This window comes from Arabidopsis lyrata (assembly GCF_000004255.2).
Source record: "Arabidopsis lyrata subsp. lyrata unplaced genomic scaffold ARALYscaffold_7, whole genome shotgun sequence".
Lineage (NCBI taxonomy): Eukaryota > Viridiplantae > Streptophyta > Magnoliopsida > Brassicales > Brassicaceae > Arabidopsis > Arabidopsis lyrata.
The window spans coordinates 364,247-386,670 of record NW_003302549.1 but is presented as its reverse complement, the minus strand read 5'-3'; the positions used below and the strand labels follow the sequence as shown (position 1 = coordinate 386,670).

Here is a 22,424-nt window from a genome sequence, read left to right as displayed (position 1 = left end):
AAACATAAAAGAGTTTGCTCCAATATTAATTTTTGTTTGTTTTGTAATAGAAAAGTTTGGGGTTTAGAAATGAATCTCGTTCGTTATGTATGTCCACACGTATCTGTTTTAATTTTTCTTTTTTTCCCCATTTTTTAATGATAAATATAAATATAAGCATAAACTGATAGACATAAATATTACATACAAAAGAGCCAAAAACTAATTAAAAAAATCCCAACCTGTTCTCTCCTCAAAATATATAGCAACAGGCTTTTCACCCACAGTTCTTAGAGACCTGCATAAGTAGGCAAGTTAAATCAATATTTACATATTTTTAAAAGTCTATCTGATCTGTTTTAACAACATCTGACATTGGTCCATAACCAAAATAGTGTTCAATCCGGTTGACACTAATAAATCTAACCAATAATGAATCCAAAAACTGAACCTAAAAAGCTTAAAGAATTGGGTAAGTCAGCTTTTGTTTTCTACATATCAAAAACCAAACTTAAACTTTGAGTTTCTCATATTCAGTTGTGATAGACAATCCACTTGCAAGAAAGGTTACCTTTTGATTGGTTAAGACGGAAATGCAAAGAGCCGATCAGAGATCTTTGTGCGACAAATTGGGCATTCAGAGCAAGCAAGAGAACAGGATTTACATACTGTAACAATGAATCAGAGATTTTCATCTTTTTAATACAACTGTTTGATAAAGGAAGAGAAAGGAGATTTCATGGAGATAAAGTTATGACTTACAGCAGAAATGACGGCAAGGGAGTAGAATTGCCGCAGTGGGAGATTCAAAACATACTTTACAAATGTGAGAGTTGGCGTCTCCATTCGCTTGCGATTTCATCTCTTTCTCTTTCATTTCTTGCATTCGTGCCTGTATCATTATTACAACAAATTCTTGTTATATTTGAAAGAAAAGACTGTTCACAGGTAAATGTAGAAAACTCATCTCATTACATTTACCTTGAGACGAGCAACGAGTGGTTCCTCTTTTGGTGTCTCTTCGGTTTTAGCTACTACTACTACTTCAGGTTGTCTTGGTGCACTCGAGACTTGTCTCTCTTTCAGAACCGCATGGGTTTGACTCTTCTCTAATTCTCTTCCAGGGTCAGTGCCATTGGGTTCAGGCAATGCACCATTGTCTTTCTTCAACTTGGCAACAAGTACCCACATGTTTGCCAGATCGTTTTCTAAAGCTTCCTCTCTTCTCTTTGCCTCTTCTGCTTTTTTCCTGTATTCATCTTCTATAAACTCTTTCTCTGCCAATGCAGACTCAAGAGCCACCTCTCGCTGTTTCCTTACTTGCAACTCCATTTTAAGATCTTCTGGGTCTAGATTCCATGCGTCAAACTCATCTCCACTTGACCTACTTGAGGAAATCCTTCCCTTTCTTCCTGACCTTGCCCCATCGTTATACTTGCGATTAACTCCGTTCATGGGGTTACGCGTTTGAGCCAAGTCTCTTGCAGCTGCTAATTCTTTTTCTAGCTTTGTGTTTTGTAGTGAGAGTTTTGTTACTTCGCTAGCCAGATTTTTCAGCTCAACAGCAGCAGCAGAGGCTAACTCCTTAGCATATGAAGCTTCTTCAGCTAGTTTTTGATTTTGTACTCGTAATCCACTGTTCTCTTCCACAATTTGCACGTGTTCTAGCTTCAACTCTTCGTTCTCAATTTCCTAAATACAAAACATAAACATCCATGTAAGAATGAGATTTATGTTAGCATAAAGAGAGGTTCGGATTTACAAATAAATGCATAAATCTATGTTACTTGATATTTATTGATCCGCAGAGGTATTTATTAGGATACTTGTGAGAACTGAGAATGTATGCTTGTAAATTTACCTGCGATTGTATTTTCTTTTTTAGTTCGTCTGCATACTCTCCAGATACCGCTTTATCGGAACAAGATGGTGAGGATTTCTCACTAGATACTGCATTCAAGCGTTGCTCTAGAAGATTCACCTTTTCATGTAGTTCTTTGTTCTCGGTACACTGCATAGTTGGAGCAAGTGTGATAAGAAGCATTTTTCCGCAGAACAATGTTCAAAGGATGAATTAGATATAAGCAAGAAGAATGGAGTAAAAAGAAGAAAATTGTGCACGACTTCAATACGAGAAAAACATGTACGGACCTTTTTCTGTAGTTGTTCTTGGAGAATGCAATTATCAGCTGATTTGATCTGTGACAGAGGTAGAACCAAGTTTAAGCATATGGTGAAGATAATCAATCTTCTGATTTTGCTAATGTAGAAAACAAGGCGGTACTTTCAATAAAAATATAAAAAAATTCACCTCCAGCTCAAAGCTCTTCTCATTGCACTGGGTCATCAGACTCATAACTTTCTGAAAACAACAAAAGAGCAAGATATCTTAGCAGATCATCGTTTACTCTTAAACCAGTGACTTTGAAAAGCTCAAACATCATGTTCTCTCTGTGAATGAGATGTGGAGGTTAAATACCTGTTGCATCTCAACTAATGATGCGTTGGCAATTGAAGCTTCACCACTCTCAATTATGAGCTGTTCCAAGGCTCTCATTTGCCTTTGCTTTTCGTGAATCTCGCGTTCCAGATTCTCTATCTGCATGCAATAATTTATTAGTTTAGTTAGCTAAGAATAAGTTAAATGCGCCACTTCAGGTGGTCAGTACTACTATATTACCTGAGTTTGTGAGTTTTCCGGATCATTTACGGACTGATCCACTAAACGCTTTAGTGTGCTCGTACTGAAAGCTATCTCACCAGCAAGCATCTTAACTTGTTCAACCAGAAGGTCGATTTCATCTGGCGTCATGACACCCTACAAAAACGCCACAAACCCACAACAATCAGATACCATTTTTCTACATTCAACAGAAACGTTGGGATAATTTACTCACTTGAGTAAATTCTGCACCCGGTGAGTTTTCGTCATTCAACTTGCTAGAAGATCGCCTGTGGTTAAAACCTAAAGAACCTTCTGATACAAGAGCCAAGGTCGAAGATGGAGATCCCAGATGATCACTTTCCAACAGTAGAGAATCGAATTTCTGAAAAGCAAAGAGATAACATAATTAGTCATTGTGTTTTTGAAACAGCTTCTGAGATGTGGAAGCAACCTGCAGCAGGAGAAAAATAAGGAACAGATAGATTTTCAGTTACTTGGTCCAGAGACAAGAAGTTTTGACCAAACAAAATAGAAACTTATTCAGGTTAAATCATCAAAACCAATTATTAGAAAACTAGGGCACACCTCAAAATGGATAAAAGAACTAACCAAATCACTAGAACCGTTTACCTATCTGAAATAGCAAGAATTTATGATCACTGGTTTGAGCAGAAAACTTACATCATCTTTACCAGCAGAGAGACTGCGTTGATGAGTAGGTATATCGCCCAAATATCCAGGAATAGAATTCTTGGTAGAGACGAGTATGAGCTTGGTAAGCTTTTGGATTCTGCTCATTAGAGCTGCTTTGGCTTCTTCTTCTTCCTCTAATCTTGATTGCATTTTCACTTGACCTTCTTCTAACTGTTGTGTAAATGGATAGTTAGTTAATTCACTCCCTTTGGAACACAGTAAGAATTATTCAAGATAAAGGTCTTGGGGGAGGTCAGAACCTGTTGCTTTAAGCTCATTAACTCTTCATGACTGACACCAACAAGCATACCCCTTCTAAGCTGATCAAGTTCTAGTTTGAGGGTTGAGATTTCTCTTTGATATTTCTTAATTAATGACTTCTCATCTATAATCTGCTTTTCAGAAATGGAAAAAAAAAATACAAAATCAAGCAGATGTTCAAGCTTATACCCTTGGGTATAGCAATGTACTTTATTGTAAAACAGGTCAAAACATCACCTGATTGCGTGAAGCATATATTTCTATACTCTTTGCCCTGCTGGCAAACTTCAATGTATTATGAGTTTCCTCACTACTGCTCGACGCAGGAGTAATTGTACATATGAGCTATAATAAGGAAACAAAAAGACTCAATTAGCTTCTCTGTTGTTATGGTGGATCAGTATCAGCACAATGCTTAACTACTTATTACAAATTAGTCAATATAAACAAAACAAGCATAGAGTATTGCAATCAAACAATTCTAAGATAGTCAACCATGGAAAACCAGTATATAGGAAATGGGTAAATATTGCAACAGATACAGAAGAGTCTTACCGACACATGCCCATGACCACTTAATGAAGATTGCAGAAGACGAGTTAGCTTAGAGTCACGATATGGAATGTGAGTTGCCTTACCCTCACTAAGTTTTCCAATCACCTTCATAAATGAAACCACAAGAGATAATTATAAGTAAAACGCCCTACCATCTCAAAGGTTTAAGTGACTGAACATGCTACCACCGACAGGCAAAAAGTATAATAAGGGCAACAGACTACTTATCAGAAAATCAAACATCGATCAAGAAGTACTAGCAGCAGTACATCAAGAGAAAAAGTACTGAAAATCCCAAGTATATTCCCATAACAACTGCAAAATCCTTTCTGATTATCTAATGCCAACAATGGAATGTGGAAACTAATTGAGTTACTCCTGTAAGCAAGTTCAGCGTTATTCAGTAACAGAGCTTCTGATGGACATGCTAACACTAATTTTTTGAAGAAACAGATAAAAAATAGAAATACAGCTCGAATTAAAAAAAGACACCTACAGTTCCAAGAGTTAGAAGACTCTTGTTGATGTATGAACCCTCCTTCCTCCTCAATCCAGTCGTTTCAGTTTTGGAACTCTCAGATCCGGCTAAGTCAATCAAATTCTAAACAAGAAAATATACAGTTAGGTCCCATCTCAAAACTAAATGATCTTATACAATAACAAAAAGAATGAAGCCCTTACGAGTTGAGAAAAGATAACTCCATCATATTCATCTCCAGTAGCACTACTTTCAACCATCTGCAAACAGATACAAAATAGACTTCAAAACATGTACATTGTGAGGACACCTTGTAAAGAGCAAAAAACATCATGCTGAGACACTGAAAAGAAGCTACAAAATTACACAATGACAAGCTCCTGGAGCTTGAAGACGTACCAGTGTAAATATAGTGTGACTTCTGCTGCTCAACAAATTGAAATTATTTGAACCAACATGACGATGTTCTGCAATTGAAAACAACAGCAATATTAAGTAGAGGCGGAACGGACAGAGTTAACAAAATCAAAACATATTTCAGGGGTTAAATTTTCTGATAACCTTCCCCAGCTGCAATGAATGATAATGCATGGCCAGGAGACAAAACAACTTCTTCCTTGATACCCTCAACATAAGTGCCCTAGAAAACAAAACGCAATATGAATCAATATCTTTTCTCAAATGATATTATATTCATATGAGATTCTAAGCTAAATTGTTCACATCTATTCTATTTCTATCAGAGCACAATGAGTGTGCGTGTGTGAGAGAGAAATGGAGAAAGCTAAGCATCCTATGGAGGTTGAAGCAAACCTGGGAATCCTCTCTAACACGTAAATTTTGGCCCGTAGGATCCAGTAAATCATTTATCACCTGATACAAAGACGGTTATCAGATAAACTGCAGACAGCTGAAACATAGAAGCACACATGTAAAACCAGGAAGATCATGAGCAGTCACCCAATTCTCTATATTTTTAAGCATTCTAGTTCTCAAAGATAAGGCAGACGAACAAGAAAACATATACCAATCTAAAAATATCTACTTTTCAGGGCTTAGCATGTAAATATATCAAGGATAAAAAGTTCAACTTACCTCGTTGTATATTTCAAGATATGAAACACGGAGTAGGAACTCCCTTCCTGGAGTCTGAAATATAAAAATGCAGCCAGTTAGCGAGCATGAAATCATATAAAAAAGTCGTGATGAGATGAGAAAAGACATGAACCCCGTTAAGACAACTTACATCCTGGATGATACTGAACACGTCTTTTATTGCTAGCGGTATGATCCCAGGAGATTCTTGATCACCCTATGCATATTGCAAAAGGAACCAAAGGCAAAACAAAAAGAACATCAGATGTAGGTTTCTACTTGTTTGGACGGGAACTAAAGACCCAACAGTCCAGGTAGCTACTTCACTAAAGATAAGCACAACCAATCTAAATGAAGCCCATCAAATTCCATTCATAGGAGCATTTCCAACTCACATAACCATCAGCTATAAATGATGGCAACTGGTCTTTGTATGGTATCTTTTGCTACCATAGCACATGTGTTTTGAAGAAAAACTAGAGAGAAAGGTGTAAAAGGACGTTTTTTTTAAACCCTTACATGCATTGTGTGTGTCTTTCCACTGCTTGTCACACCATAAGCAAAAACGGTTCCTGTCAAATTTCCAACCCTGAGTCAGAAAATATGTTGCAAGCAATACAAACTTGGATACCAATTGGCCCATAGGATATTTCTATAAAAAGACACAAATTTTGGTAAAGCTGAATTTTGCAGCAATGTTCCTTACCGTTAACACCTTCCATTGCTGCCTTGACTACTGGTCTTGCAGCTACATCATAAACGTCAATAGTAGTTGCTTGTGGTCCAAAAACTTTGTCTGGCATCAAAACAAATTTGGAAAAACATTCACTCAATGAAAACAAGCAATGGGGGAAAAATAATTGATTATGATGGTCACAATAATTGAGAGGTGAACCAAATACCGAATGCATAAGCAGTGAGTGGATTGTACTCTTGCCTGACCAATGTATCACCATCAGGGTACCAAGCAACTTCATCTCCTCTTTGAAACTCTCTATCACTGCAAACCCCAAAGATAGAAACTTGAATTTGAAAAGCCCAATAAAGAATTGACTCCAATTGCATCTACAGGAAAACTGTAATCTCTGCAATAGATCTGGTCCACGGCGATCAGATCTAGCATACCTCAATGGACGAAAACGAACGGTGACGGAAATACTATCCCGCTCAGAGCTAATAGTCTCCTCCATAGGGTCACCGAGAAGCTCTTCTGACGGGTAAGGTACAGGCGATCCAATTCCAAAGCTCCCGGAGCCGATAAGCCCCGAGTCGGAGAAGGTGCGGCTAGGCGTCATAGATCGGGAGCCGATTCCGGCGGCGGAGTTGATCAATGAGGAAGCAGAGGTAGAACAAGAACGAGGAATGAGACGGTTGCTAAGATGAGAAGAAGAAGTGGAAGAAGCGGGACTTGGAGGTCTACTGCTTCTAGTCCTCGATGAGGATGAAGCCATCCACTAACCTCGAAACTCGAGGGTCAAACTCGGTAAACCCGGTGAGAAGAATCAAACGAAACAAAACTTCCGAAGACGCAGAGAATGTGTCAGTGGGAGCTCACATGGCTGGAGACAGAAGAAGAAGAAGAAGAATAAAGCATTGTTGTGACCTCTCTTCTTCTCTCGTCTTCTTTGGCTAGGAGATGGTAGAGAGAGATGGTGAGACCATGGAAGAGAGAGAGATTGTTTCGTCTTCTTTAAGCGAAGATCGAATTCAGAGAGAAGGTGGAATTCTCAGATTTCTCTCTCTTCTGGGTGAAGAAACGAGGAGGCTGAGAAATTTCAGATTTTGAATTTTGTTTTCTTTTCTGTGCCTTTCCAAATATACGCTATTTTTAATTTTTAATTAATTGTGGTAGTTGAAAATTATTTAGGAAGGAGAACGACAAAACAAAAAAATAAATGATTTTTTGGGTGAGAATAAATAATACTGTAATTAATTAAAGTAGTTTTTACTGTATGCTGACGTGGTATTATTGAAGACCAGACCAACCTGTGGCGTGTAGTTGCAAAATGGTTTAGTGAAAAAAAAAGGCGCACCGGTTTAAATTTTTTCAAGCAACGAGACGAGCGGGAATAACTATGGCTGACCATATACTGTAATTTTCCCTTTTTACCCTTCTCCTACATACAGATATATTTCAAACACACACATAAATGTCACATCTATACGACTAAGATGAGATCTTGTTAAATGTTTTTTTATAACTCGATTTGAAATTATCCTGTTTTTTTACTTATGTTTTGATGTTTGTCCCTCTACGGATGATAGCTTATGAAATTTTAACGTTGCTTTTAATTTTCTTATTATGATGGAAAATTTTGTAGCATCTATAAAACACTACTCGATTTAATAAATAATAACTGGTTAACAAACATATGTGGTGCTGTTTATCAGTATATATATTTGATGCTTTACACGCTATAGAAATTAATCTAAGTTTTGATTCAGAAATCTGGAGTTACCAGCACGTATATATATCTGCTAAGCTTTATTCGTACAACGTCATAAAAAATGTCCGAGTTGGACATATATAATACTTTTGTTCATATATATCATAGAGTATAGAATGCGAATAGCTATTCTTCCACTAATATAAAAGCAAAATAAGGAAAGAATATGTTTTAAATGTAGATACACAGTACAGATAGAACAAACGTGAACTTTTGTTGAGATATTTTTTGTGTCTTGGTGAAATTAAGCATTTTATTATGTGATTGATAAAAATGTATAATATACGTTATTTACAATAGTATACTTAACTTATAAAATACAGATCCTTAAATTATTAACATTGGATGCGACACAGTCATACACGGAGATTGATCTGACTTGAGTTCCGGTTCTACCTTTACCGCGAGACATTGCTTTGTAAATTACGTAACAATAATCTTTTTAATTTCTTGAAATACAAAAGAAATACTATAAAAAATACTGGATTTTGACTCAAAATGTTTGAGTGACGCGCATCAGGTAAGAGTAGAGACACGCGCGATAATAATTGGACTGTGAGGAACCGGAGGATTAAGATTAGCCTCTACCCATGTGATCGCTGCTCCTTTCTCCTGATACCGCTTTACACGTAGACGCTAAATGCTCTTAATTGGGGTTAATATTGTAATTTACATTGGCGACAACGAGTTAGCAAGGGTAATTCTGTATATTCAATAAATTGCGCTATTTGTATTAAATAAAAATCGTTCTGAATCAACAACTAGGATCCATGGAATATTAATGTTTTTGTTTCGTTTTGGTTTGACATCTAAGGCTAATTGATACCTGTGGAGATGAGAACTTGTTTCTCAAGCAAATGAAGATCAAAAGCAACTTAAGGCTTAACTCTAGTCAAGTTAAAGTTGGGTTGGGATACTTTTGGGACCACAAAGGGGAGCCTCTCCGTTTTGTCAGTTTGTTCTCAAAAGGGTTGCGGTTTGTTTTAGCACAAGGAAGCCCTAGTTAGCTGTCTCTATATATAGGTGCTTATCTTCATTGAGAGAAGCTAAGGGAGAAGGGAGTAGAGAGAGAGAGCAATAGCACAATGTAGATCTAAGAAGAAGAGTTAGTAAGGTATAGAGATGAGAGAAAACATGTATTAGTATAAGCTTGTCATTGTTGTTCTCTGAGTTATACAGGAAGTGGTACAGAGTGAGTCTAAGTACTAGTGAAGGGTATTAGACGGGTCACTTGTTGCTTCTTGTTTGTAATACCTTCTTCTTCATAGTGAAGTTGTGGATCTATCGATCCTAACCGGACGTAGCGGCTCGTTAATGCCGTGAACCGGGTTAACAAATCCTTTGTGTGCTCCTCTTCTTCCTTCATCTTGCTCTATTTTATCTTCCTCCTCTTCTCGATACTTTACTTGATTTGTTTCCGTAATATGGTGTTGATGACAAATGAGATAAAGCTTGAGCCTTGTAGAGGCTAAAAACCTCTACAAGTGGTATCAGAGCACAGGTTAGTGCTGAAAGACTCAAGCTTTATCCAGAATCTTCAAGTTTCTTGAGAAAGATTCAAGCTTTATGAAGAAGATGCAAGTTTTGTCGAAAAAGGTCACACCTTTATCAAGCAATGGCTTCGGGAAGTGCAGCTCTAGAGAAGAAAGATGGTTTGGAGATTATATCTCATAGAAGACGGAGTGTCTTGTCCATCTAAGAAGATTGAAGTGTGACCTTCTGGAAGCATTGAGAGTAGAAGACAGAAGAAGATGCAAGATTTCTTTTGAAATCTGGGTTTCGCGGAGGAAGCTCGTCATGAGCTCTTGTGGTGTTCAGAGATCGACGACAAGGAATTCAGAGAGATTCTCACCGGAGAAGGCTGAGATTCCGGCGGAGTGGCTCGAGTTTCCGACGACGTCGTGAAAGAGAAGACGGCGCCGTCACGAGCAGAACGAGTCGGAGAAGAAGAAGCCTTGGGTTTTGCTGTCGAGGAAGAGACGCACGGTGAGAGAGAATCACGGAGATGTGGTGGCCATATAAGTCACCGGATAACATCTGGATGGTGGCCGGCAAAATCATCTTACGATGGTCGACGGGTGAGGAAAAGAAAGGTTAAGGTACGACAAATTGTTTTCTTCAAGTTGGACCAAGATGGGCCTTGTCTATCATTAGTGAATATTCTAAGTGGGCTAAGATCTCTTAATGCCCAAAAGTCAAAAGAGGAACAAAGCACGTTTCTCTTTGACGTTTTCTCTTTCGTTGAAGTGTTGAAATTGAAACTCGAAGGAATTCAACAAAGGCAAAGGCCTCACCAAATTTCGTAGAGTTTTTTGGTCGGGGGTGCATCAGTTCTTGTCTGTGTTAATATCAGAAAGAGAAGCTTCAATATATGAAAGAGATGTGAAGGCTGGAGCTTAATCGAAGTTATGAAGCTCGGAGTCCTTCGGAGAAATTCAGAGATGGAAGCAAGAAGCATATGATCGAAGATGGTGATTCTTGATCATTGTTGAAGAAACCGGTTAAGAGTTCATGTCGAAATTGAACATCAATTTCAAGACTCAAGTTTTGGGAAACCTTATGTCTGATTCCGGTGCAGTCACAAGGGATTTTGTGATGCTCTGTATTGAAGTTTCAGGTTGCTCAAGTTCTGCATATTTATTGGAAATGGAAGTTTGTTGGAACACAAGTGTTATGTACTGGTTTTACAAGAGTTAAGCCAAGATTCAATGATGGTTTTCATGTTATCTTCTGGCTGAAACAGTTTTGGTAAAGTCGGTTTCAGGTGGTGTTCTAACTATCGTGTTTCCAGCCCGGTAACTCATAAGATTCATGGAAGTAGGGGATGCCTTAGAATCTTGAAGCTTATGGGCGTTTTATGGCTGTGTGTGTATCAGTAAAGGTACTCTTGGTTCAAATTAAAGGAGGTTGCAGAATGGTTATCAAGCAAGTCATGTTTTCTGCTTATTCAAGACAGAAAAATGTTATGGAAACTTCATTGGTATTGGCTGAGTTTTGAAAGGGGTTCGGTTGCAGGTTTATCTCTGTGTGTAGTTGTCAGTTCTTGTGAATGAGAGAATCTACGGGTTGTGGATCATCAGAGAACGTGAAGCTACAAGGCTGCTATTTTCAAAGGGAATGCAGCGTGGTTTGTAAGCATGTTGTTTGGTGTAAGCTGGACAGTTTGTGCTTGTTTGGTCATGAGAACGAATTCTCTTGACAAGGTAATGGCAGCATAAAAGATTCATGTTCTGTGCAAATTTGTGTTTGGCATAACACATGGTAATTTTGCTTAAGGAACAAGGAGTTCTTATCTCGGGTGGAGCAATATTTTCTCAGAGTGTATCTTGTGTTTTGTGTTTTTTGGATCAGATCTTCAAGTGTTAAAAGAAGCATCTGATGGTATGCAATTGGCTGTACTATTTTCTTGTGTCGAAAGTCTTCCTAGCCAAAGGGTGTTAGGCGGCGTGTCCTGTTCGTTTGAACAGCGGTGCAAGACAAGTATATAGTGGAATTGGCTACAGGAAAGTACAAGATTTTATTTATGGGATTGAGGTATGGTTTGATGGTGTATCAACCTAAGTTGTTTCACAATTAGATCATGAAGAATGTTCCAAGTAAAGAGAGGACAAGGCTGCAGAAATTAAAGACAAGTTCTTAGTGGTTTTCTGGTTGCAAATGGATCATTTGATGTGGCTGAAGGAAGAAAGAAGATGTGTCTCATGTTTTGACACACTTTCTCAAGCAAGTAATAATGGTGATTCATAAGAACGTGGAAATGAATCCAAGATACAGTGAAAAGTGGCTTTAACTCAGATTGGTGAAGCTCAGCTTATAGAGACAAAGTGCATCCAAGGGTTATAGTTTCAGGTGGAGTATTGTTGCTACAAAAGGAGCAATGCATATCTAAGGATATTTTTTCCTTCATGGTGGAGCTATGTTTGTGGATGGTGTCTCGGAAGGTTAGCTGAAGATAAAAGAGTTAAATGGCTGTGTAACTCACTAGTTTATCAGATTCATGGAAGTTCAGTGTGCTAATAAGAAAACAAGTCAAGAACAGTTTATTATCAACGGGTTTTCAGCTGAAAGAAGGTTATAGCATGATGGTACAAGGCTGGCTACAGTTTTTGGTTTGAAGCTGATTGTTGGTGTTGATATTCAGAAGCAGAGCTGCAGGTTTCTATGATGGAGTTGCAGGTTTCTGAAAGCTTTTCAGAAGACCTTAAGATGTAAATAGAGATGAAGACATTGAAGTGGTTAATTGAGTTCTCTAAAGGAGAAACTGAGAGGAGACAAGCACGAGTGTTGCAGGAGTTGTCTCAAGGTTGCTCACTTCGGGAATGTGAAAGTGTTGTGTATCAAGTTTGATAACAACCCATCTCAAAGCTGGTCTTGGTAACTGAAAAAGGAATCCTAGGAAGGATGTAAATGCAGAGAATGCATTTGGAAGACAACAACTAAGGAGTTTTTTTTTAGTTTTGGTTGTCTGCACCAAAAGGGAGTATATGTAAGTATCCTCTCAGGAAAAGATACTTGCATACCATTCAAGTGGAGTATCTTCTAGTATCATATGATGATAAAGAAGAAAAAGACTGGTTATGTCTGAAAAATCGGATGGTGCAAGGTTCAAGTCGTTTGGTGGAGGTCCGCAGGTTTTGCAGGACTGTACTACAGTAGAAAGTGCATCAGAATTCTAGAATGGATGTGGAAGGTGCTGTAAGGATTGTCTCAGGGTTATCACAAGGTCTTGTTGATGTGAGACAGGTTTAAAGATTGCTGGTAGTGGTTCAAATCTGCTGGTAAAGGCTCTGTTTAAACAGAACTGTTGAACAAAGGATGTGTTCTGGATTGGTTTTGTTAAACAGGTTTGTAAAGGTCATCTAAAGCTGTTGTGGTACTAAACAGGCTGTTTAGATGGTTTACATGGTGAATCAAAGAAGCTTCAGGTTTGAGCTTAAAAATGATTATGGTTTTCTGCATTTGATTCAAGTGAATTCAAAGGGTTTTGATCTCAATGCGCATGAGGAAATCCTAGAAGCTAGCAAGGGAATCAAGTTTTGCAGAGGGTTATTTGGTACTTCAGTCACTGGTACAAGCTCATGGCCTTAACAGAAGCCATGGTGGAGAATGTGTGATTGGACGTCTAATAAGCGGTGAAGCTTATGGAATTTTCTGTTGTGTTTAACAAGCTGGAAGTGTTCTCTTGACTTGTTAATGGAGTTGTCTGAGCGGTGATATCAAGTATTCAGGTGTCGAATGCATCATAGGAGGTGATCAGGGAAGAATTGAGCTTAATGCAAGACTGCATTGGAGCTGGGTTTCACAACTCGTGATCTAAAGATGTATTGATGGCTCAGGTTCAACAGTGTGAGTAGTCACAGCTGAAGTGTATTGAATATAAGTTTAATACAGGAAGGATCAAGCAGGTTTATGGTGTTTAAACTGCTTAGAAGGTACTCTCTCCCTCTCTCAAGTGTGTGAAGGTTGTGTGGATTGATCAACATGTTCTCAGGTGGAGATTTGTGGAGATGAGAACTTGTTTCTCAAGCAAATGAAGATCAAAAGCAACTCAAGGCTTAACTCTAGTCAAGTTAAAGTTGGGTTGGGATACTTTTGGGACCACAAAGGGGAGCCTCTCCGTTTTGTCAGTTTGTTCTCAAAAGGGTTGCGGTTTGTTTTAGCACAAGGAAGCCCTAGTTAGCTGTCTCTATATATAGGTGCTTATCTTCATTGAGAGAAGCTAAGGGAGAAGGGAGTAGAGAGAGAGAGCAATAGCACAATGTAGATCTAAGAAGAAGAGTTAGTAAGGTATAGAGATGAGAGAAAACATGTATTAGTATAAGCTTGTCATTGTTGTTCTCTGAGTTATACAGGAAGTGGTACAGAGTGAGTCTAAGTACTAGTGAAGGGTATTAGACGGGTCACTTGTTGCTTCTTGTTTGTAATACCTTCTTCTTCATAGTGAAGTTGTGGATCTATCGATCCTAACCGGACGTAGCGGCTCGTTAATGCCGTGAACCGGGTTAACAAATCCTTTGTGTGCTCCTCTTCTTCCTTCATCTTGCTCTATTTTATCTTCCTCCTCTTCTCGATACTTTACTTGATTTGTTTCCGTAATATGGTGTTGATGACAAATGAGATAAAGCTTGAGCCTTTGAGAGGCTGAAAACCTCTACAATACCAAACGATAAACATTATTTTGTTATATAAAAAAAGAGATTAAGATACATAACGTTTGATTGTACGATCCAAAATCAAATTGCTTCGTTTAATTTTCAAGGATTTAATGGGGGTAATTAATTTAAATCGAGTATCCATTTTCGCTCGACATAGTGCTTAAGCAGTATCATGTGGAATCTTGTGTTTCCATAAATAATAATAATAACTATAATTATTAACAATAATAATAACAGCAACGACAATAATTGGAAATCGTCTTGAGCCTCTCGGCTCGGGAACACGTAAATTAGGATAATGCTTCTGTTTCAAACAAAAATATTCGTCAGATACATGTATGTATACATCACAGACTCGAAATTTTGTAAATTTATACAACAAAAGAATTATTGAATGAAATAAATACCGTTATGCGATAAATATAGAGTGCCTGCTTCTCGAAGCTAATCTAAGTGGTTGTCACTTTTTTGAGCTTCATTGCACAGCTGGCTCACGTGCATGCTTTTCCTTTCTCACGTGCCATGTGGTTTGATCTTTAAATTCCCTTGATACGTCGGAAAAAAAAAACAATACGTGGTGTTTGTAAAAGCAAAAATAATTGTGTTGTTAGTAAATTACTAGCTTTAACATACCTGAAATGGAAATTACTTGGGCTAGACAAAGACAATCTATCAAATATATTAACTATATTTTATAAAAAATCGTCATCAATCTCTGATTTGTTTTAGCAGAAAAGCGTGTGCAAAACAGTAGGGAATGTCATTGTTGAGTGACCCACCAAAGAGAGGATATCATTTTAAAATGGGTCGTAATTGGGCCTATTTGGCCCACAATACAAAGACCCAAAACAACCACGGCGTAATCTGCACCGTCAGATACTGAGATGAGATTAATCAAACATTTAGGATCTTGATTGTGAAATAATCATATTTTAGAGGGGTTTTATATATATAATAAAGAAACCACAAAACCAATTTTTAGAGTGTGTGTTTGGTGCAATGGAGAGAGTGACAGCATCATCGTCTTCTTCATCGACTCACCTTATCCACAATCTTCTTCTCCGACATCCCAAAGCACCGTCGTCGGTCTGTCGCTTCCTTAGACCCTTTTGCTTCTCCGCTTCAATCTCCCAATCCAATCTCCGTAACACGCCCCGCCTTCAATCAAAGCCGCTTCCATCTCGTTCTACTTCACTCGTAGTGAAATCCTTCTCTTCCATCGATGAACCAGATCTCGAAGAAGACGAAGAGAGCGAGGATGAAGAATACGAATACGAAGAAGGCGAAGACGAAGAAGAAGAGCTGGACAGAGGAGTGGTTGTTTCCGTGAGAGGAATTGAAGATTCGGAAACATCTGAGATGGGTTTAGGAGTTAAAGAGGAGAAAACAGAGAAGCCGAAGAAGAAGAGTCGAGGCTCTGCTTTGAAGTTGTCGATAAAGGAGAAGAAGGAATTGGCTTCTTACGCGCATAGCTTGGGTGATAAATTGAAATGTCAACTCGTCGGCAAATCTGGTGTTACTGATTCAGTCGTTTTCTCCTTCCTCGAGACTCTCGAGAAGAACGAGCTCTTAAAGGTATCAACTTTATAAGGTTTTGTGTTCAATCTTTTAGGTCTAATGAGCTGTAAGTGAAGTAATCTCCCTCAAAATTGTTGCTTTGTGGTAATTTGACTCATGTGTTCATCTTTGGTGTATGAATGAGATGAAAGTGGAATGATTCTTCTACCTGATTAGGGATTTAGATTATGTGGAATCTTGATTTTTTTTTTTTTGGTCTTATGTTTTGTGAAAGGAATGTTGTTGTTTGATTGATCTATGAGAATGGATTGATACTGTGGGAACGTTCAAAACTTCTGTGGCTTACTTGAGTGAGTCTCTTGTTAATTCTTATATGACCAACAGGTGAAAATACGCAAGACATCTCCCGATGAGCTAGAGGATGCGGTTCAGCATTTGGAGGAAGCGACTGGTTCGGTAGCAGTAGGGCAAATCGGGCGGACTGTGATATTGTATCGGCCTAGTCCCACCAAAATGAAAGCAGAGGCGAAGAAGAAGGAAGTTGAGAGAATGTCAATTACTAGAAGGCAGAAATACGCAAACACTAGACCCACTAAACCCTTTGTAAGTAACCCTGAAAGCATTGCATATTACTCTATATTGTTTTGATCTTTAAGATCATTCAATTTCAATCTTTTGGTTGTTGCAGAGAAGAGAATATTCAGAGAGACCTGATGGTCGTGGACGCAGAGGCGGAAGTAGAGTTCCAACGGCTTAAATCTTTACCCGGTTTGTTTGTTATCATCTCAAGAGTAGTGATGCATTTTCATTTCTTCAAGAATACAATTAGAAAAACAATCACATTTGATCAGTAAGGCAAATTCTCCTCTGTGGAAGCTTTAACCACAACGTGACCATGAAATGAAGAGACGAGTCACAAAAGAACCTATCAGTGAATTTGAGATTTCGTCAAAGGGAGATGACAATCTTGAATGAAAATTTTGTTACGTTGAATAAACATAATCCAAATTACTTTTTTCCTAACTGATTGAACTAACCACACTTAAATATTATTTGTCTATTATGCTTTAAATTTGCATTGAGCCTCTGACCAAAATAAGAAGTTGACAATAAGCTTAGAACCTAGACATCATTCTAGAGCCTCAGAGCTCGATGTGACTTGCTTTTTTTGGTGCCTGATATATCATAATTAGCCATTTGTTGGCAAACTCTTTAGATAATCAATGAAATCATCATACTGAGACTAAATGGATTTGATCTTCTCCGCCGTATATGGACTTATCCCATTCGAATTAAGTATGCCTCCAGGCGAAAGAAGCCGTCGTAGATACAGACCAAACCGACCCTGCAATGTTAACCATATTTTGGTTAAAGACAGATTTGGACAAAGAAAAAATCTCTGGTAACAAAATGTTATGTATACAAATCTTTACCCATTGAAATCCAACGAGAACGAACCAGCAGCCGAGTAAACCATAGCCACTCCGTGTCACGAACTGTCATTATCAACAAAAAGCATTTTAGGGTTGCTCAAATTTAAAGTGTCTTCGAAGATTAATAATCTTAATTAGGGTTTATGAAAAGGCTCTATAAAGTACCATTAGTGTGAGACAGCCAAGAACGAAGCTTGAACTCATCACCGAGCTGACGAATTTGAGATCACGTCCCGCCTGGTAAATAACAAACAACGTTTAGTTTAAGCACACTATCTTCTATCAAGATTAGAAAAATCGAAAGCTTTATTAAGTTGCTTGCTTCTCAAGAAACCATGTAATCTAACAAGAGCTTTGTAATTTACCAGCAATGTACCCTCGAGGGATACTGTCATAGGCAATGCAGACAACGCCATGAAGAAAGGTATAAGCAATTTATGCATCTGGAAACAGATCAAGAATCAGATTAGACCAAGTTAGAAGCAAAAACACATGAAACAAATGTTGATTTGAAAACCAAAAACAGACCTGGGATATGATGACTTTATCATGTGTGTAGACACCAGGAAACAGGCCTGGAACCGCTGTTCCGATAACTCCCAAGACTAATCCAAGGGTGGCTCCAATAATCATTAGGGACTTAAGCAACGTTCTAGCCTTTGGAAGGTTACGGTTCGCACCATATAACATCTCTGGCATAAAGGACTGAGCCGTTTGAGAGAGTGGCTCACCCCATACGTTGCACATCCTGTACGTCTGAGCCATCACCTATAAAAAAACCAGAAATATAAATATACAACACCAACAATGCTAGGCATGAAGATCTCTGTTTTGTATTGTACCTGATGAGCGGCTAAAACGTGAGTTCCCATGGAAGTAGCACAGTAGATGATGAAAGAGTAGAAAGCAATCTTGGAGAAGATGGAGATAAAAACAGGTGCAGCGAGTGCAGAGATCTTCCATAGCTCTTGCGGTGAAGGGATCGCAAAAGAGTAAGCATTGTAGCCTTCTTTGTTCAGAGAATCCATCATCATATAAGCCGAAACAATCTATAACCATAACACACAAACACATTAATCCGTAATGAAATCTTCTGCATTTTCATTTACATTTTACAAGTTTTGGGCTTCATGGTATTGTTTATATTACCTGAGAAGCAGTTGTTGCCCAAGCAGCTCCAGCGATACCTTGCCCAAGAAACAAGCATAAGATTGTATCTCCAAGACCGTTAATGATCGTTGCTGCAGCTAAAGCCTTAAGAGGTCCCCATGAGTTCTTCATTCCAAGACTGAGACAGATTCTCACATCAAATCAAGCAATAAAGAGGCGAAAAAATCGACACAGAACATCGAACGTTAAAGCTAATTAATAAGAAGGGAAGTGTAAGAAACCTTGCGCTTTGAGCAACCAATCCAACAAGGATAAACGGCCACGCTAAGCCTCGAATCTGCAAGACAGAAAGATTCCAGTTAAAGAGAGGCATCATTTATCAGAAGAATTTGAAACAGAGAATGGTCAAAAGAACAAGAACCTGAATATATGTATTAGCTGCAGGGACAATCTCAATGTTCTTCCCCCTTGTAAAAGCTGCAAAAAACCATGACAAAAGTCTAAATACATTTCACTCAAAAAATTACTAAAAACGGAAACATACTTTTGTACTAAAAATTGTTTACCAGTAACAGCCCAAGGACCGAAAAATCTTGTGAGCAGAAGCATCATTAGTCCACAAACCAATCCAATGAAGAGCAAGACAGAGATTTGATGTTGCGCTTCTTTCTTGTCCTGCAAGAAAAACAAATAACATTTGAGATGTTTCCACATCAGAAGAAGACTAAGTTGAAAGAGTAAAAAGTAAATTACCTGTTTGGCAAGAGAAGTTGCGACCATGTTGGATGTAGCCACGGAGAGGAACATGAAGACGTAACTCATGTGGTCGCATAGTACTGTTCCGGGTCCTATTAAACCGGTAATTTTCTCAGCCATCGTACACAATTATTACCGTATTCTCACCCAAAATCAAACAAATAACTTTAATTACTGAATTATGTTAGTTAGCCTTTGAGTTGACTAGTTCAATTTGTATAAATCAAATGCATAATAATAAATTTGAAAACGGTCTTTAACTTTGACCGACGAGACTAAACCATTTATTTGGCTTTTCTTCAGACCAACACAATTAACTTTGACATATGTATTTTGTTCTTTTTATTTAGTGTTACCGATATTTTTTTCTGTCTACAAGACTCGTGAAAAACGTTACACAAATACAAAATTTTGAAGTTGGTGAACCGACACAAATCTAATGATTGGCTTGGAAAAATGATTAAAAATAATAAGATGATATAGCTGGACACTTGCATAATTTGTTTACCCGTTTTTTAAACTCTTTCTGGTTCACATGGTTCCAACAAATCTGTGTAATATTATTCGAAAGAGACTAAACAAAGGAACCAAAAACAGTATGATTGGGGACCAGTCCGGTTCAAAATTGGCTACTAAACCGGAAATATAAGTATGATTGAAAAGCGTACCAAGAGCAGCGAGTTCGATGGAGCTTCCTTGGCCGATGACGACCGTGTCGATGAGACTCATCAACGGTCCACAAATCCACATCCCCATCGCCGGACCTGTGAACTTCACTATCTCTTTCATCTGTTCCCATATGCTCTGTTTCACCAGATCCCCTCTCTTCTTCTCCTCTTCTTCTTCGTCGATTTCCGGATCACTTCCGACGCAGTTCCTCGTAACTTGCTCTAATTTTATTCTCCGCGGAGTCACCACCGGATTTCCTTGGAAACTCGGAGTTGCGGTGATCGCACCGAGTTTTCTCCGAGTTAGCACCGATTCTGCGACCAGTGTCTGGTGGTAGTTAACCGGAATCGGTCTTGGTTTGGGAAAGAGAGGAGAGAAAAGGGTCAATCTTTGGGATTTGATTAGCATTTTGATTGATTTGGTTAAGAGAAATTTGGTGAATCTGATCACCGCTATGAAGTTTTTGGTTGTTTTTGGCGCCTCGAGATTTGTATACAGAAAAAAAACAGAACCCAACCAACTATCTTTATACTACTCTCTCTTTACCACGTGATGCTTTTCTTTTCTTTTCTTTTTTTCTTCCGAAATTACTCTTCTACGAAATTACAGTTAAAATAAAATAACCCATTAAAAGAAATTGAAATTAAAAAAATGTATATAGAAAGAACATCACTTGCTCCATTATTAACCTATACAATTATTTAGTTGGTGGTCTAATCACATTTCTTGCTGTCATTTGTCACTATGATAATTTATTTATCATATAATGTAATTATTTACATGGCAAAGATACAGAAATAAACAAAACAATAGTCTTTAATTACAATTTACACTCAAACTTACAATACAAGTCTTTTCATGGTCTTTATTATTTAGTCAATTAAAAGAGACTATGAAAAAGACTTGTATTGTTATATAATTTAAAAAAAAAACTCTGAAAAGACTTTGAAAAGACTTGTATTGGTAATTTTAAATGTCAATTTATTTAAAGACTAATGTTATTTTTTTTGTTTAAGTCAATGGTGTTGCGTTGTTACGTTATTTCTTAGAAGATGTACATATTCACTTTCTCATTTATGAATTAAATTAGGAAACAAATTTCTCTCGAGCTTGACTTCAGTGTGATGACGAAAACATCATTTATACATATGTTTATACTATAATTCAAAATATTAGTTAAAAAAAAATGGTAAAGAATATAAGCAAGCAAAGTTTCTAAAATTAAAGGGAAAATACCAACTTGTATAACGCAAATAAAGAATCGCAAATAAAGAATATTAAGCAAGCAAAGTTTTTTGAATCTCTTATGTCAAAGACGATAATTTTCCCAAAAGGTTGACTACATTTATTTTTGCTTTCGCAAAAGAGTTACAAAGAAAAGTATGTAACATTTCCGACCTCCACGCGATTTCTTGGTAATTTTCATGGCCATAGATTACAAAAAGTGTAGATAATACTATTCATTAAGGAAACAAAGACGTTAGGTAAATTTCGTCGTAAGTTATGTTCCATTTCTTGATAAGTTTTGTCATTTTATAAGAAAAGTAAAATCGATTTAATAATTTGGATTCTCAAATCCAAAAACAAATGACTAAACGAACATAGGATTTTAACTAGTATTTATAAATCATAGAACCAACAACACATGATTTTAATTAAGATTTTAAAATCAATGATTGAATAACAAATAATTTTTGTTTGGATTTCTAATTCCTTATAAAGGTATGATGAAAGTTAAGATTATCCGACATGTGGTTGATTTGGAAAAAAATCAATCGTATATTTTTTATAACATATTAATATTTGTTAATTAAATGGTTTCCTATTAAAATGCTAAAGATTTTGTTGCAACTAACTTTGTTTTCCTAAATAAAATGAATAATATAAATTCAAGATTTAAACCCACTAAACGAATTGGAAATTTTGCATAACTACAAGATTTTATTCTTATTTGATTAAACATATATGTAACATATTATTTGTTTGTGAAGATTTAAAGATATCCAAAGATATATTATATGTCTCACCAAAAATGTTCATATATATTGTAAATATTTTAACTTTATAAGAATTATAATATTTAAACTTTATAAGTATTTAAACATTATAATTTCAAATTTTTTTATAATATTAATGATATTAGAATAAAAATGTTACTATTATATATGTATTTTAAATAAAAATATTATTAAAAATAAAAATAACAAAATGATGTTTAATTTCACGGGACGGGGTTATATGGTGGGACGGGTTTGGATCGATATTAATACGAGATGTTATACTAAAGGTGAAATTCTAAAATTAACAATCAGAATATAACTATACAATTTTAAACACTGAAAAACAACTGTCACTTAAAATTTAAAATTTTTAGTTGCAAAAAAATCGACCCCGGATCAATCCTTAAAATCTGTGACGATTATTACATAAATATTTCATATAATAACAATGCAAATACGACAAACAAACAATAATATATATAACAAAGAAAAATACCGTATGATGACTTTTTAAATTTCACATAATAACGTCTAATTGATCAAATTCCAAACAAAAATAATTAATTTGTATATACATCAAACAAACAAAATTATTAAACTGATCCACAAA

General features: G+C 37.0%; 3 protein-coding genes across 3 annotated transcripts; 1 reads left to right on the top strand and 2 right to left on the bottom strand.

The window, feature by feature from the left end:
• Positions 1-7,521, bottom strand: LOC9304954 (kinesin-like protein KIN-7D, mitochondrial). Its single transcript, XM_002866783.2, has 25 exons — positions 6,852-7,521; positions 6,629-6,726; positions 6,433-6,522; positions 6,246-6,298; positions 5,878-5,943; positions 5,727-5,780; positions 5,445-5,504; positions 5,193-5,271; positions 5,031-5,098; positions 4,835-4,891; positions 4,650-4,754; positions 4,154-4,258; positions 3,836-3,943; positions 3,598-3,729; positions 3,326-3,508; positions 2,877-3,026; positions 2,660-2,797; positions 2,459-2,578; positions 2,291-2,341; positions 2,131-2,178; positions 1,841-1,990; positions 961-1,671; positions 742-871; positions 551-647; positions 1-277 (listed from the first exon to the last, which is right to left on the bottom strand). Exons 1-24 carry the CDS (start codon positions 7,175-7,177, stop codon positions 562-564), a joined length of 3,168 nt encoding a protein of 1,055 aa, XP_002866829.1. The 5' UTR covers positions 7,178-7,521; the 3' UTR covers positions 1-277; positions 551-561.
• Positions 7,522-15,290: 7,769 nt separating this feature from the next.
• On the top strand, positions 15,291-16,799 carry LOC9302902 (neurofilament medium polypeptide). The gene is made up of 3 exons (XM_002868835.2): positions 15,291-15,903; positions 16,231-16,449; positions 16,535-16,799. Exons 1-3 carry the CDS (start codon positions 15,328-15,330, stop codon positions 16,601-16,603), a joined length of 864 nt encoding a protein of 287 aa, XP_002868881.1. The 5' UTR covers positions 15,291-15,327; the 3' UTR covers positions 16,604-16,799.
• A 71-nt stretch (positions 16,800-16,870) lies between these two features.
• Positions 16,871-20,360, bottom strand: LOC9304953 (protein DETOXIFICATION 47, chloroplastic). The gene is made up of 12 exons (XM_021019876.1): positions 19,814-20,360; positions 19,143-19,237; positions 18,956-19,064; positions 18,811-18,866; positions 18,671-18,726; positions 18,429-18,567; positions 18,122-18,328; positions 17,808-18,047; positions 17,645-17,722; positions 17,445-17,516; positions 17,280-17,342; positions 16,871-17,191 (listed from the first exon to the last, which is right to left on the bottom strand). The coding sequence occupies exons 1-12, from the start codon at positions 20,220-20,222 to the stop codon at positions 17,090-17,092; spliced, it is 1,626 nt and encodes a 541-aa protein (XP_020875535.1). The 5' UTR covers positions 20,223-20,360; the 3' UTR covers positions 16,871-17,089.
• Between the last annotated feature and the right edge of the window lie 2,064 nt (positions 20,361-22,424).

What these genes read in the sequence shown, in the direction of transcription:
- LOC9304953 (XM_021019876.1), bottom strand. Translation starts at nt 20,222, where the DNA reads ATGCTAATCAAATCCCAAAGATTGACCCTTTTCTCTCCTCTCTTTCCC. An exon ending in GGGCAACAACTGCTTCTCAG is followed by an intron (nt 18,329 to 18,428) that starts GTAATATAAACA and finishes TTATGGTTATAG; the next exon opens with ATTGTTTCGGCTTATATGAT. An exon ending in TTGGCTGTCTCACACTAATG is followed by an intron (nt 17,343 to 17,444) that starts GTACTTTATAGA and finishes TGATAATGACAG; the next exon opens with TTCGTGACACGGAGTGGCTA.
- LOC9302902 (XM_002868835.2), top strand. Translation starts at nt 15,328, where the DNA reads ATGGAGAGAGTGACAGCATCATCGTCTTCTTCATCGACTCACCTTATC. An exon ending in AGAAGAACGAGCTCTTAAAG is followed by an intron (nt 15,904 to 16,230) that starts GTATCAACTTTA and finishes TATGACCAACAG; the next exon opens with GTGAAAATACGCAAGACATC. An exon ending in CTAGACCCACTAAACCCTTT is followed by an intron (nt 16,450 to 16,534) that starts GTAAGTAACCCT and finishes TGGTTGTTGCAG; the next exon opens with AGAAGAGAATATTCAGAGAG.
- LOC9304954 (XM_002866783.2), bottom strand. Translation starts at nt 7,177, where the DNA reads ATGGCTTCATCCTCATCGAGGACTAGAAGCAGTAGACCTCCAAGTCCC. An exon ending in GTGGTCATGGGCATGTGTCG is followed by an intron (nt 3,944 to 4,153) that starts GTAAGACTCTTC and finishes TCCTTATTATAG; the next exon opens with CTCATATGTACAATTACTCC. An exon ending in TCTCTGCTGGTAAAGATGAT is followed by an intron (nt 3,027 to 3,325) that starts GTAAGTTTTCTG and finishes TTTGCTTTTCAG; the next exon opens with AAATTCGATTCTCTACTGTT.